General features: G+C 47.2%; 1 protein-coding gene across 1 annotated transcript in view; it reads left to right on the forward strand.

Moving 5' to 3' along the window:
* The window catches only part of RHPN2 (rhophilin Rho GTPase binding protein 2), a 56,711-nt gene that overhangs the window by 23,794 nt on the left and 17,104 nt on the right, over nucleotides 1–15,813 (forward strand). The window contains exons 3-6 of the mRNA XM_039231928.1: nucleotides 2,378–2,506; nucleotides 4,850–4,925; nucleotides 13,930–14,007; nucleotides 14,384–14,508. Of these exons, the coding sequence (XP_039087859.1) occupies nucleotides 2,378–2,506; nucleotides 4,850–4,925; nucleotides 13,930–14,007; nucleotides 14,384–14,508 (408 nt within the window). The remainder of the gene's footprint in view (nucleotides 1–2,377; nucleotides 2,507–4,849; nucleotides 4,926–13,929; nucleotides 14,008–14,383; nucleotides 14,509–15,813) is intronic.

Genomic DNA, 15,813 nt, shown 5'->3' on the forward strand with positions numbered 1-15,813 from the left:
ATTTTGAAACACTCTGGGCAGAACTGGCTACCTGACCAGTCCCTAGTAAAAACCCGGGGCGCTATGTCCCAGATGAGCTTCCTTAGTAGATCACATTTCACATGTGTTGTCAAAACTCTGCAGGGAGACTTCAGCATGTCCTGTTTGACAGTCCTGGGGGAGAGGACTCTTCGCGGCTGGTGCCTTCAGACCTCACCCCACGCACCTTTCCCTTTTGCTGTAATAAATCACAGCCTTGAGTACAACCGTATTGAGTCCTGTGAGTCCTTCTAGTGAATGAATCACTGAAGGTAGGGGTGGTCTTGGAGAACTGACATACCTGAGGATGTCCAGTTGCTTTAGCACTATTTGTTGAAAAGACTGTCTTTTCCCCTTTGAAATGCCTTGTCACCTTTGTCAGAATCAGTTGATCATAAATGCAAGGATTTATTTCTGGATTCTGTTCTGTTCCATTGCCTAGCCTTATGCCACTGCTACATTATCTTGATTGCCGTGGATTTATATAGTAAGTTTTAAAATCCTATAGCACCAATCCTTCAACTTTGTTCTTCTTTTTCAAAATTATTTGGCTCCTAGGTGCTTTGCATTTTCATAAACGTTTTAGGATCAGCTTGTCATTTTCTACTGAAAAGCTCATGGGTTTTGTTTTTGTTTTTTGAGAGAGAAAGAGAGCGAGAGTGTGAGCGTGAGTGTTTGCAGGAGAGGGGCAGAGGGAGAGAGAGAATCTTACACACACTTCAGGTTCAGCACAGGGCCTGATGCAGAACTCAGTCTCATGAACTGTGAGATCTTGACCTGAGCTGAAATCAAGAGTCGGATGCCTAACCAACTGAGCTACCCACCTGCTTCAGCTCATGGAGTTTTGATTGGAATTGAATTGATAGATCGATTAGGGAGAATTGACATCTTGACAGTAGTGCATCTTCCAATCCATAAACATGGAGTGTCTTTCCAATTAATATGCAATGTTTTATGGTTTTCAGTGTGCAGGTCTTAGGCTTCTTTTGTTAGATTTATTCCAAAGTATTTTACTTTTTGATGCTAATGTGAATGAAATTGTTTTCTCAATTTCATTTTAAGAGTGCTTGTCACTGGTATGTGAAGATAGGATTGAGTTGTGCATATTGAATTATATGCTGTGACCTTGCTGAATGTATTAATTCTAGTATTTTGTGAATGCCTTGGGATCTTCTATATACAAGATTATATCATCTGTAAGTAAAGACAGTTTTGCTTCTTCCTTTCTGATCCTTTAATGAAGGATTAAACATGCCTTTAATTTCTTTATTTACCTATTGCCAGTGGCTTGAGGCTCCAGTACAGTAGTGATTAGAAGTGGCAAAAGTGGGGGCACCTGGGTGGCTCAGTCGGTTAAGTGTCCGACTTTAGCTCAGGCCACGATTTCACGGTCTGTGGGCTTGAGCCCCATGTTGGGTTCTGTGCTGACAGCTCAGAGCCTGGAGTCCACTTCACATGCTGTGTCTCCCTTTCTCTCTCTGCACCTCTCCTACTCAAGCTCTCTTTCTCTCAAAAATAAATGTTAAAAAAAAAGAAGTGGTAAAAGTGGACACTGTTGCCTTATTCCTGATCATAATTGGGAAAGGATGTCTTTCACCACTAAGTATGATATTAGCTTTGTTTTTTGTTTTCATAGATGCCCTTTATCAAATTTTGTAAATTTTCCTTTTTTCTCAGTTTGGTGAGAATTTTTATCACGAATCTGTGTTGGACTTTATCACATGCCTTTTGTTTTTGCATCTGTTGACCATGTGTTTTTTATCCTATAGCCTGTTAACACAGTGTGTCACTTTAATTGATTTTTGGATATTAAACCAACCTTGCAATCCTGGGGTATATCCCACTTGGTTATGGTATAGAATGGTTGTCGTATGTTGCTAGGTTTGGTTTGCTAATATTTTTTTGAGGATTTTTGCATATATACTCATGAAGGATATTAGTTTGTTGTTTTGTTTTCTTATGATGTCTTTCTCTGGTTTTGGGTCAGGGTAAAACTAGACCTCATAGAATGAGCTGGGAAATTTTATCATAGCCATTTCCTTTCAAGGGGCTAGTTTATGGTCTTTTATGGGTGGCTGGGAGCAATTCTCTTTTCTCAAAGCTGATTCTTTGCAGGAATGTCTTAAAATTCATGTCGAGCAGCTCAGTTTATCAGTGATGTTTCAGGTCTATTTAGTGGCAGGTGCGGCTCAGGGTGGGCCAGGCGCTGAGCATCCCTGAGACCTCTTATCTGATCACATCTGGTGCTCACAGCTGCAAGTGAACCCTCAGGACTTCCCTATGGGGTTTGGGAGGTCTGCTCACTCAGTGGTGGGGCAGCTGGGCTGAAGGCACTTTCCTCCCCCTTCTCTTCTAACAGAGCAGCTACGAACCAGAAGGTGCGGGAGCAGGTGCGCCTGGAACTGAGCTTCGTGAACTCGGATCTACAGATGCTCAAGGAAGAGCTGGAGGGGCTCAACATCTCTGTGGGAGTCTATCAGAACACAGAGTAAGTGGGGGCACTGATTCTTCCAAATGCCTTCGGAGCCTCGGAACGTGCCGTGTCAGGGACGGTGGCCATGTAGACCCGAGAGGGTTGGCAGACCTCACTTTGGGAAGAGAGGGATTGATCTGTTTGAGGTTTGAGCATGATGCGGGAGTCAAAGGGATGAACCATGACATTGGAAATCCATGGAGAGTGGGACAGAAAGGCATTCGATTATGGGAGAGCTGCGTGGCTGGGTCCAGATGAAGAGACAGCATCTCTCACATGGCTCTCCCATAAAGATGGCCTCTGTGGTTGGCCTTGAGAGCCAGCCGCCAGGTGGGGCCACACTGCCCTTTTCCCTCTCAGCCTCTTCACCGTGCACAGGGCCTCCCTGGGTCCTTCCACTGGTAGGATGCGAAAACGGCTAAACCACTTGACAGATCATTTATATCAAAGATTAGGGGACCTGTGTGAGTTGGCATGGCAACTGAGAGACTTCAGAAATGTACCCTGTTAAATATTTGAGAGATGAACGTCCTCATTCAGAAGCCTCCCCCTAGGGAGTGTGGGGGGCCCAGTGCTGAGGGGCAGGCTTCAGAACAAGCTCAGAACGTCTCCCTAAGGTGTGAGCTACCTTTGAAAGAAATGTCCGTCTTGGAGGAGGAATAACCCAGAGACGCTGTGCAGAGACATGAGGCTTCTCAAAAGGCAGGCTAGCGCCAGGGGAAACGCAGTCAGAAGGCAGTTGTGTGGATTAACAAAAAGATGGCATTTGGGAACCTTGAGTCACCTTTGGAATGTGCTTTTCCCGTCTGTCCCCAATCCTCTGCCTGGCATGTGGGTGTTTTTCAGAGCCAGAGGGAAGGCATTAATGTGTGAACTCTCTGTTCTTCCTCCTGTGATGTCCGGAGCCCTGGCTCGCTCACCTGTGGGCCCCTGTGTGGGTTTGAACACCTAATCACAACAGATGAGAGGCGTCTCCCAGCCTATACTGGGATATTAAATTCCAGTATTTTGCCCAAAGGTCAACGTTCCTTAAGGGAGGTAGGGCCAAACTTGGCCAATAAACGTAGGATGTTTCATATTCCCGCCTGCGGTACAGGACCGCAGGGGTGTATTCCACAGGGGCAGGCACTGAGGGCCCCTGTGTGATTACAGTGTGGCTCTACAGAGGCCACTTGGTTTCCTGTGCCGTCGGGGAGAGGCAAAGAGGTGTGCGGGTTCATAATGACACCTTGCATTTGCACCCACCCCCTTCCTGTTTTCAAAGCAGATTGTTTCTTTCTTAGCACAGTTGATCTTTAAACATTTCTGTGAGGCAGGAGGGGAAGAAACAGTCACGTCGGGCAGAAGACAAAACACGAGGAGGCTGGAGGTCATGGAGAAAGTTACGTTAGCGCGAGGTTGGGACCAGGGTGCCCTGGCTGCTCCGGGGCGGTCATGGGGAGCACAGCCCTAGAGGGGAGAGGGTACGAGGGTGTCGGGGCCTGGGGGAGAGAGGTGTGGCCCATCCACAGTCCCCTTCCAGCAGGCTCTGGCTTTCCCTGCGGGCTCTGGGGAAACCAGGCACCCCCACGGTTGGATCCCGCCTGCTTTTAGCACAGCCGGTGGTTTTCCCTTGGCCACAGAGGCAGTTTCAGCTTACAGCTGCATTGTCCACTCGCCCTGCCGTGCATTCCTGGCCTCCTCCGTGGCTGGGCTGCCCCAGGAGGTCTCCGTTTACAGGTCACGGAGCTAAATCTCTGTTTGCAAAACACAGCCCGAGCCCCCTTCACTACCTTTTGGCCCTGCCCCTGTCCCTAAGCATGTAGGTTCAGGGCACACTCCCAGGGCAGCCTGTGGGGAAACTGAGTGGTCCGCTGTGGGGGAGTGCAGTGGGGGGCAGGCAGGCGACCTGGGCCTGGAGTTTAGGTGTCAAAAGGGGCCCTCAAGGCTTCCCCATGCAGGTGATGGGACCCTAGGGGGTTCTCCCCATCAGAGGAGGCCCCTAAGAGCCTAGGTGGGACCTGCCCTGGTGAGGAAAGGAGGAGGAGGAGGGGGATAAAGGAGGTGCATGGATGGGCAAGGTCGTGTGCCCAGGCCGGGCAGCGGTGGCCGCGTCAGGCACAGAGCCAGCCCCACAGGAGGCCCCCAGCATAGTCACTGAAGGAACAGGTCAAGACGGCTGGCCCTTGTGTGTTAGGCTGGGTAGTCGAGAAGTCACAGGGCTCTGGGACTGGGTTTAGAACAGAGATAGGCACGTGACCAGCGTCATCTTTGTAGAACATGAACCGGCATGGGGAGGCGGTGGGGCCCTGAGCTGGGCTGCTGGGCGCACAGCGGCCGGGACCGGGATGTTCATATACTTTGCTGTGTTCCTTATAGGGAGGCATTTACCATTCCTCTGATTCCGCTTGGCCTGAAGGAAACCAAGGATGTTGACTTCTCAGTTGTTCTCAAGGTAAATCTCAAAGCGATGGGTTCTGGACTCATTGTTTACAAAGAAAAACTAGAAGTCGTGTATCTCTTGCAAGTTGCCTTAGGCCCAGTGGGCCAAGTGTTAGCTGATTTCTGCAGGGTGTTTCCGGACCCCTTCAGCAAGCCAGAGAGCCCTGTGCCGTTCTCCTGTGTCCTCTGGCTCTCTTTGGTTCCCTCCAAGGCTCCGGGCCCAGGAAGGTGGGTTAGAAACCTGGGCCTATCCTCCCCAGGAGGCCAAGCCACAGAGGGTCCATGGGGGACGTGCTTTGGAATTTAAAAAATGAGGGCGCCTGGGTGGCTCAGTCAGTTAAGCTTCCAACTTTGGCTCAGGTCATGATCTCAAGGTTTGTGAGTTAAAGCTCTGTCAGGCTCTGTGCGGACAGCTCAGAGCCCGGAGCCTGCTTCAGATTCTGTGTCTCCCTCCCTGCCCCTCCCTGGCTCATACTCTGTCTCTCCCTCAAAAATAAATAAGCATTAAAAAAATTTTTTTTGAATTGTAGCCTATATTAATTTCTTCTTAAGTTTTAAAACCAATTTAGGCCGTGTTTATGGGAGATTAGCTAAATTTTCCCCCAACATTTTATTCTGAAAATTTCTAAACCTCTAGGAAAACTGAAAGAATTCTGCAGCAAATCCCTGTATGTTTACTACCTAGATTCTACCATGAACATTTTCCTATAGTCAGTTTATCACATGTTTGTCCATCTAGGCATCCCTGTATCTATATACCAATCTACCCTGTTTTTTGGTATATTTCATTATCTTTAAATACTTGAATAGCTAGAATTTCTGGGGTTTTTTCCCCCTCTATCGAATTACTGGGGATCCAGCCACCTCTTTCTTTCTTCCCTCCAGTCTCTCTCCCTTTTAAAAAAATTTTTCCCTTCTAACAGCTTAAAAAAAACAAACAACCAACCAAATCAGTATCTGCCCTCCTCTTAACTATAGGGGTCCCTGGGGACGCCTGGGTGGCTCAGTCGGTTGAGCATCTGACTTCAGCTCAGGTCATGATCTCACAGTTTGAGTTCAAGCCCTGCGTCGGGCTTTGTGCTGACAGCTCAGAGCCTGGAGCCTGCTTCAGATTCTGTCTCCCCCTGACTCTGCCCCTCCCACGATCATGCTCTGTTTCTCTCTGTCTCTAATGTACGTAAATGTTAAAAAAAAAAAAAAAAAAAAAAAAAACCTGTAGGGGTCCCCAGTACGCAGCTGATACTTGGAGGCCCACTTGTGACTGTCACTGTGCTGGATGCCATTGATGTCACAGGTCCTGCGTTCCAGGCCTGTGGCTCAGTGAGGGATTCAGGTAGGAAGCGGAAGAGGTGCTTTGATGGAAGCCCCCAGAGCTGCCTCAGCCCCATCCAGGCCCAGGAGAGGCCTCCCCGTGCCTGGAATGCCCTCCCCTTCCTCCTGTCCCTGGCTCCGTCACTCTGAGTTTTAATGAATCACCTCCAACTTCCATGTAGGAGGAGAAAGGGGAAATGGGGTGGAAGGTCGTGCCTGTCTCTGAGCTCTCCAGCACAGGCATGGTGGTAGGCAGTTCACCCCAGCGCCCTGAGAAGTCCTTCCAAGTATTACATTTCTTTGCATAGTCATTCTGTTAGTTGACATATCTTGCACCACTTTTAGTTTAGGAAGGAAAAAATGATCATAGGCATTTTGGGCACACTGTAAAGCGTGTGCTTTTAAAAGCAGTTGGTTAGAGGGGCGCCTGGGTGGCTTAGTCGGTTAAGCGTCCGACTTTCGCTAAGGTCATGATCTCACGATTCGTGGGTTTGAGCCCCGCGTCAGGCTCTGTGCTGACAGCTCAGAGCCTGGAGCCTGTTTCAGATTCTGTGTCTCCCTCTCTCTCTGACCCTCCCCTGCTCACACTGTCTCTCTCTCTCAGAAATAAATTTAAAAAAACATTAAAAAAAAATAAAAGCAGTTGGTTAATGCTTCAAGAGCTTCTGCACTGGACCTCCATTCTGGAGCAGAGACTGTACGCCTCTTGACTCTTTCACTCAGGGCCTCGTTGACTGCTCCCTGGTTTACATCTAGGTCTGCTGGTCCCTGTCAACTTGGGGTCTCTCTTGGGATTTGTGAAGGGACGTTGGTAGTCATACAAGACTCAGGATCAACCAAGGTTGGATTTTCTGGATAGAAAACAACCCAGGAGCCACAGCTTTATGTCAGCAATTTAGAGGCCGCCTGAATTTCTAGATGGGACACTTGTCACATGTCGGTGAGACTCAAGACATTTCCTTAATGTCTGTAGAAATGTCTTTGGGTGCCTTTGTGGAATAGTTGAAGATTCAGTTAGTTGCTTGGATCCAGGATGGCAAGAGCACAGGCATTTTCAAAGGAGGCGCTTGGTGACACTTGGGCACTTAATGGACCTCTGCAAGGATCCAGCCATGTCACGTGCCAAATTGCATGTTAAACTCAGTGGGGGAAAAAAATCACATGTGGGCACGGCCAGCTGCTATTCAGCTGAGGCTTCTGACCATGTCATTTTAGCCTAAAAGGGACTCTTCATATGTCAGGCATACAAGAACGAGAACATCTGGGGACGTTCAGTTTTCTCCCTTCCACGTTCATGCCCGAGAGTCACACCGACAGGTGCTGCGGAAGCAGTCGGGCCGACGTAAGGGCGGATCAAAGTGCGGCTGCCTCGCACCTGTCTGTGTACCTGCAGGACATTTAATGGCCAGCAAAACTTCACTGTGTGATTTCATTCTATTTTTAATTAAGCGGGCTTTCAAACGGCCTCATTTGAAGACACCATAAAAATAAATTCCCTTTCCAGAGAATTCAAGTTGTTTTGCGGTTTTTTGGGGGCCTCTAAATATAGCTTTATTTATTTGTTTTTGTTAAAAACGGTATTGCAAAGCATTCAGAAAAATACCAAGACATGGAAAGGTCCCTGCCCCCCTCACCCCCCCACCTGTCCCCACTGAGCCCGTAACCTGCTCAACACTTTATCTTTGGACCCTGGGGCTGTTCCTCTGATCAGGGGCCAGACTCATGAAGGTGTGGGGCTCTCTCCCGCCCCTCTGTTAGGGCTTCCTGTGGTATCTGCTTGCGGTTGGTGCTGAACAAGGTGGCTGTTAATCTTATTCTTGAGGCAGCTTCCAAATGCTCGCTCTTGTCGGCGGCTCCCCACTGAGCATTTGCACACTTCACTGAGTGTTCTCTTTGGACAGAGATTTCTAGATATGGATTTGGTTGGTCGGAGATCCATACTACCTACATTCCTCCCGACTGTGTGTGACGACGGCTTATCTTCCTGAACCTCGGGTTACGCTGGGCATCATTCATTTTGGTTTTTTTTTGGTGCTCTTTGTGATTTTTGTGATATAGGGCAAATTAAGAACTTATTGCATACAGTTTGCATTTCTCTGATCAGTATTTGAGTTGAATGCATGTATGGTGGTTTTGTTTTTTTGGTTTATTTATTTATTTTGAGAGAGAGAGCGAGAGCACATGCATAAGCAGGGAAGGGCAGAGAGAAGAAGAGACAGAATCTCAAGTAGGTTCTACACTATTAGCACAGAGCCTGATGTGGGGCTTTAACTCACAAACCGCAAGATCGTGACCTGAGCTGACATCAAGAGTCGGACGTTTAACCATTTAAATGACTGAGCCACCCAGGCGCCTCTCCTGTGTGTTTATTTGCCCTTTACACTTTCCCTATCAAATCGACTGTTTCTGCCCTTTGTCTGCTTTTCCAGTGTTGCTTTTATTTCTTACAAGAGATGTTTTACATGTGAAGAATATTAACCCTTGGTTTTATATATTTTGCAAATACTTCTCTCAGTACCTTTTCTCCTTAATTTAACTTTTGTTATACAAGCACTAACCAATTTATTATTTATTTATTTATTTATTTATTGTTAATGTTTATTTATTTTGAGAGAGAGAGAGAAAGAGAGAGAGCGAGCATGAGTAGGGGAGGGTCAGAGAGAGAGGGAGACACAGAATCTGAAGCAGGTTCCAGGCTCTGAGCTGGCAGCACAGAGCCTGATGTGGGGCTCAAACTCATGGACCACGAGATCATGACCTGAGATGAAGTTGGAGGCTTAACCGACTGAGCCACCCAGGCGCCCCAAGCACTAGCGAGTTTAAAAACTAGAATATATGTATTTAAGATATATATATATATCTAAGATTTTATGTCGTTGAACTTACTAGCCCCTCCCTTTACAGTTCCACTTAGAGAGCATGTTCAGAAAGGCACTCTTCACACCAAAGTGGCATCAGTACATTGCTAGTATTTCTTCCAGTGTCTTGTTTATGTTTTTTACATCAAATCTTTAATCTGGTTGGAATTAGTTTTGGGGTAAAAAATAAGGTATAGGGTTGTAATTCTTTTTTTTTTTTTTAATGTTTGTTTAAACATCTCATTATCTCAAAAAATGAGAGAGAGATAGCGTGTGAGCGGAGGAGGGGCAGAGAGAGGGGAAGACATAGAATCTGAAGCAGGCTCCAGGCTCTGAGCTGTTAGCACAGAGCCCGAAGTGGGGCTCGAACCCATGAACCGTGAGATCATGACCTGAGCCAAAGTCAGACGCTTAACTGACTGAGCCACCCAGGCGCCCCTGTAATTCTCTATTTAAACCAAATGGGCAGTCAGTTTCCCCTGAACTCTATGTGAAGAAACCATCTGTAGTGGGGGATGGTGTCCATCTCCCTACCCCCATCACCCTTCTCCATCCTGCTCTGTGGCTTCCTATCACCTGTGGCTGAGGGGGAAGAGCACCGGAGAGGATGGGAGGAGAGGGAAGTTCGGGCATTTATTCCCCAGGTTCCCTCGGATGGCTTCCTTCTTGCATTCCCAGAGGGAAGGTCCTGGTGGCTGTGGGTGCCTACCTCTGGTAGCCACCTCTCTGGGTTTCTAGAGCTCCTTCTGTATCCTGACCCTTTAGCTCTGGGGTTCCACACCATCCCTGCAGGTCCCCTTACCCCTGCCCACACCACTCTGTTAGCTCTTTGCTTAAATTCACGTCAGGCCCGCAGTCCGTGTATGCCACTTCCTTCCTGTCTGGGCATGCTGGCTCTTCCAGCCTTTCCCACTTCTGTGGCATGCTGGCTTTAGTCAGGCACCCGATTCTCAAATCTACTTCCATCTGTGTCTGATCCATGCCTGGTTTCATCGTCTATCCATTGCTCACAAGTTAATCCCTGTGTTTGTTTTTTTTTAATTTATTTTTGATATAGAGAGAGACAGAGCATGAGCAGGGGAGGGGCAGACAGAGAGGGAGATATAGAATCCAAAGCAGGCTCCAGGCTCTGAGCTGTCAGCACAGAGCCCAAAGCAGGGCTCGAACCCACAAATCATGAGATCATGACCTGAGCTGAAGTCAGACGCTTAACCGACTGAGCCACCCGGGAGCCCCAATCCCTATGTGTTTTAACAGCAATTAGAGCAAGCCTCTTTTATTAACTATGCTCTTCCAAATGTTATTGGCTTTTCTTCCAAATTTTACTCCCATGTTTTGTCAAGTTTCTCCAAAATAGTGCTTTTGGGTTTTGATTGAAACTTCATTTAGATTCATAGCTTAATTAGGACAAAATTGTATCTTTACATATTGCATATTCTTATCTATGAACATAATATTTCTAAATGTTGATGTCAACAAATCGCAAGTTTTATGGGGGCAGGGACCTTGTCTGTCTGATTTTAAATGATCTAATGCTTGCCATTTGCAGCAACATGGGCGCATTTGGAGAATATCACGCTAAGTGAAATAAGTCAGAGAGACACAGATACCATATGATTTCATTCATATGTGGAATTTAAGAAACAAAACAAATGAATAAAGACCAAAAAAAAACCCCAGTCTCTTAACAGAGAACAAACAGAGGAGATGGGCAAAATTTTACCCCCAAGAATATTATACTTTTCTTGGCCTGGTGCAATGGGGAAGGTATTGTTTCCCTGCTGCTATATTTTTCAAACTGGTTATGGCTTGTAGAAGAAAGGAAGACTATTGATTTATATATAGTAATTTTTTGTCCATTTCCCTGGATTCCTGTTACTTTAGTAGTTTTTCAGTTGAAGCTCTAGGCTTTATAAATAGGCCATCACTTTGAGGAAAAACTTAGTTTGTTTTTTCCTTTCTAATATTTGTCTTAATTTGTTAACTTTCAGAATTATGTTATATGAATAGAATGATGTTATATAATCCTGTCTTATCCCTGATGCTTACAATGGGTTCCAGCCAGATTTTTTTTTTTTTTTTTTTTTGAGAGAGCATCTGGGGAAGAGGGACAGAGGGGGAGAGACAGAGAGAGGGAGAGAGAATCTTAAGCAGGCTCCACACTCAGTGCAGAGCCTGACATAGGGCTCCATCCCATGACCTGGGATCATGACCTGAGCCAAAATCAACCTACTGAGCCCCCCAGGTGCCGTAGGTATTTTTTCCTTCTATGTAAATTTAATTTTACCTAGGAATGCATTTAGAATTTACCAAAATTCTCTTTGACTTCTGTGAGGTTAACATAAAGTTTGTAATTTCTCTCCTAATTTTAAGAACATTTTTGCCATGGGACACCTGCGTGGCCCTGTCAGTTGAGCGGCTGACTGTTGATTTCAGCTCAGGTCATGATCTCAGGGTTTGTGGGATCGAGCCCTGTGTTGGGCTCTGTACTGACAGCACAGAGCCTGCTTGAGATTCTCTCTCTCCCTCTCTCTCTGTCCCTCCCCCAATTCATGTATGTGCACATGTGCTCTCTTTCTCTTTTTCTCTCTCGCTCTCAAAAATAAACAAACATTAAAAAAAGAAGAAGAAGAAGAAAGAAAAGTTTTGCCAGCATCCGTAGCAGAAGTTGGGGTGCCTGGGTGGCTCAGTCAGTTAAGTGTCTGACTCTTGGTTTCGGCTCAAGTCATGATCTCACAGTTTGTGAATTTGAGCCCCACATTGGGCTCTATGCTGACAGTGCGGAGTCTGCCTGGGATTCTCTCTTTCCCTCTCTCTGTGCCTCCCCTGCTTGCTCACTCTCTCTCTCTCTCTCAAAATAAATAAATAAACTTAACAAACAAAAAAGAAAGAAGGTGACAGAACAGTGTGCTATCCTGAAAAAGATGAAGTTTTTCTCATCCCCAAGCATCATGGGCAATGACCCCAGCACTGTTTTCGGAGATGTTGTCAGAGGCATCCAGATCATTTTCATCATAATGAACATCACTAATAACATAAATCCAGCAGAGAATCCCTTTAGATTTTAACAGTCACTACATTAGAGAGGAGCTGATGCCTAACATCAGCACTTGAAGTAAACTTGTAAAAACAATCTGTGACAGCATCATACAATGAAAGGAAAACTTAGGGAAGAAAGGTCAAATTGAAAAACAGAAGGAGCAGGTGCCTGGGTGGCTCAGTCAGTGGAGCATCCAACTTCGGCTCAGGTCATGATCTCACAGTCATGAGTTCGAGCCCTGCGTCAGACTCTATGTTGACAGCTCAGAGCCTGGAGCCTGCTTCCGATTCTCCTAATCTCTCTGCCCCTCCCCCACTCATGCTCTGTTTTTCTCCGTATTGGCTAGCACATAGTAGGTGCTCGGTTAATTTGTTCAGTAGATGAGTTGTACAGTGATTACATTGGTGGACTGTATAACTATTAGAAGTCATGTTACAGAATATCCTGTGGCACATGAGGACGTTTGACACATTGCCCATTCAACAAGAAAAGCGCAGCAAATTTACCTACTCACTCAATACCACTTTTGTAAGACGGCGTGTGAGTGTGTGTGCATGTGGATATGCATTGAACGTACAAAAAGGAGGTGCTTTAATGTGGAAAGTGTGTAAATAGACTGTACTCACACTTGAGAAAACATAACTGACCAGTGTCTCTTAGCTTCCTGTCTCCAGGGAGAGCCAACGCTTATGACATATGTCATGCAGGAAGCCACTCCCCATGCCCCTTACCCCGTTTTTATCTTTTCCCTGTAATTCTTGCTACCTTCTAACGTGTGACGTCCTTTACTTGTTGGTTGTGCCTGTTACTAACTGCCTGTGCCCCCTTGCGAGAATATAAGCTCCGCGGGGAAAAGTCTTTAATTTGTTTGCTTATGTAGCCCAGACACTCAAACGGCGCCTGGCACATAGCAGGTGCGCATCAGTGTGGGTCGTGTGACTAAAGGACCTCGCAGGGTGGTCATCACACGCTGGACTGTGGACCGGGTTTGGAGGTCTCCTTCGGGTGCTTCATTTGTGGAAGTGCCCAAAACTGCTCTCATGAAGGCTTTCATCACAGGCCCGGAGGGTAGCGTCCTCATAACAGTGCCTAGACCGCAGTTTCCTTTGCCAGGAAGCCCCTGTGCCCAGAACGTCTGAGCCCTGGAGTATCTGTGCTGTTTGCCAGAACTGTTCCATGTATAGTACTTACGGGGCCACTTAACTGTCCTGCAAAGATATTTTTATTTGTTTGTTTGTTTTAAGTAGGCATGCCCAGTGTGGGGCTTGAACTCATGACCTAAGATCAAGAGTCGGATGCCCTACTGACTGAGCCAGCCAGGCACCCCTGCAAAGACATTTTAAAATAAAAAATAATTTCAACTTTCATTTTTACTGAAGCAACACAGGGAAAACAATTTTAAATATATAATAGAGATAAGCAAACAAACAGAAAGTTAAGAAAATAAATCCCACCCCCCAGAAAATCAGAGTAGTGTTTCTTCTCCCCTGTTATTATGAATTCTATGTGGGTTTTAATTTTTTTTAATGCTTGCTTATTTTTGAGAGAGAGAGACAGCGACAGAGCACAAGTGAAGGAGGGGCAGAGAGAGAGGGAGACCCAGAATCCGAAGCAGGCTCCAGGCTCCGAGCTGTCAGCACAGAGCCTCACGAGCTGTGAGATCATGACCTGAGCTGAAGTTGGGAATCTTAACCGACTGAGCCACCCAGGCGCCCCCTACATGGACTTTTAAAGGGGGAGGGGGCGGGGTGCACATGAGACATTCCCGTTTTACTTATTTACAATAGCTCATCTTCTTTCTCTTGCAGGATTTTATCCTGGAGCATTACAGTGAGGAAAGCTACCTCTATGAAGATGAAATAGCAGATCTGATGGACCTGAGACAGGTGTGGATTTGCGCGCGGCGGAGGGGAGCATGGCCGCTGGAGCCTCCTGCATCTTCAGGATGCCCTGTTCCTGCACTTAAAGTCTTAGAGCATCGCTCCTGGCTGGAGGGGATAGGGAGGCGCTTTGGGAGCCCTCTGTTCAACCCTGCACCCGAGAAGACCACAGAAAGGGACACACACGCCCACTGGCGCGTCTGGGGCTGGATTCCGGGACTCCTGAGTTCACCCCAGCCCTTTGCCACCCCTCCTGGCGCTCATGATAGCAGCAGCGGGTCCCGGGCTCCATAGACATAGTTATGTGCGACACATCTTCCCGTGGGGGGCCGTCTGCTGCATCCTCACCTGCTCCCCCCATCTGTGACTCCCTTCCTTTCAGGCCTGCCGGACCCCCAGTCGGGATGAGGCCGGTGTGGAGCTGCTGATGAGTTACTTCATCCAGCTGGGATTTGTGGAGAGCCGATTCTTCCCGCCCACCCGCCAGATGGGCATCTTGTTCACATGGTAGGTGCCCGTGGTCTCTGCTGCCACCTTCCCAGTCAGCACCCCCAGGGTGGGGGCGGGGTTCCCCTGCAACCACTCCCCCTCCCTCAAGCGGTCCCACTTATACAGGAGAGCTGGAGACAGGTAGATACACAGGTGTTTATTTACGAAGGGAACCAAGGGGAAAAGGCTCCAACAGACCGTGGCTTCTTGCTTCTTGGAACAAGCGAGCCGGGGAGAAGAGGCATTTTTTTCATGTCCATTTTATTGTTGAGGGAACACTGGGGCTCCAAGGTGGAACTAACAAGAAGCAAGATTCTTGTTCCAGGTGGAGCAGCGGGTGGGAATGGAATTGGGTTTTGTACCAATGACAAAGGCAGCAAACAGAAATAAGTCAGCTCTTAAAAACCTGAGCAGAATGTTTGATTCTTGTCCAGAGTTGGTGTTTTCGAAGGGTAGCGTCCTTTAAACACTTTGGAGAGGCTGTGCCTCTTCTCTGAGCGTACTTAGCATGGGCGAGAGGGGAGGAGGTCCCAAGAGGTACCGGGCGCATTTAGAGCCGCATTTCACCACCGCTGGTGATGAGTGATGCTGTCCTTTTGAACGATCAGGCAGATGACTTTTGCTAAAGATGCCTTAGCTACCTGCTCACAGTGAAAAGGCTCTCCTCCGTGTTGAATTAGGAAGCTCCACATCTATCTCCTGGTTGACATGTGAACTTTAAAACAAATCCCCAGTCTTTTCGACTTGAGGAAGAATTATGAGGGGTTAGTAATGGCCGTGTTACATTTAGGAGAAGACCCATATTTTTTAATACACCTTATTTTTTAGAACAGTTTTAGGTTCACAGCAAAAGTGAGAGATTTCGGGGCGCCTGGGTGACTCAGTTAAGCATCTCACCTCGGCTCAGGTCATGATCTCGCAGTTTGTGAGTTCAAGCCCCGTGCCGGGCTCTGTGCCGACAGCTCAGAGCCTGGAGCCTGCTTCAGATTCTGTGTCTCCCTCCCTCTCTGCACCTCCCCTGCTCATGCTCTGTGTCTCTGTCTCTCAAAAATAAATAAATGTTAAAAAAAAAAAGTTTTTTTTTTTAAAGTGAGGCTTTTCCCATATGTCCCCTGCCCCCCCCCACATGCCAGGGCTCCCCCATTGCCACCCAAGGTCTATAGTTTACATTGGGGCTCACTCTTGGTGGGAGACGTTTCATGGGTTTTGATACACATATAAGGTCACGTATCCACGTTGTACTATCATGCAGAATAGTTTCACCCCCTACCATTCTCTGCTCCATCTCTTCACCCCTCCCCCCCCAACAACTCTGGCAACTAC

The sequence above is a fragment of the Hyaena hyaena genome, unplaced genomic scaffold (assembly GCF_003009895.1).
Source record: "Hyaena hyaena isolate Hyena2069 unplaced genomic scaffold, ASM300989v1 scaffold_61, whole genome shotgun sequence".
Taxonomy (NCBI): domain Eukaryota; kingdom Metazoa; phylum Chordata; class Mammalia; order Carnivora; family Hyaenidae; genus Hyaena; species Hyaena hyaena.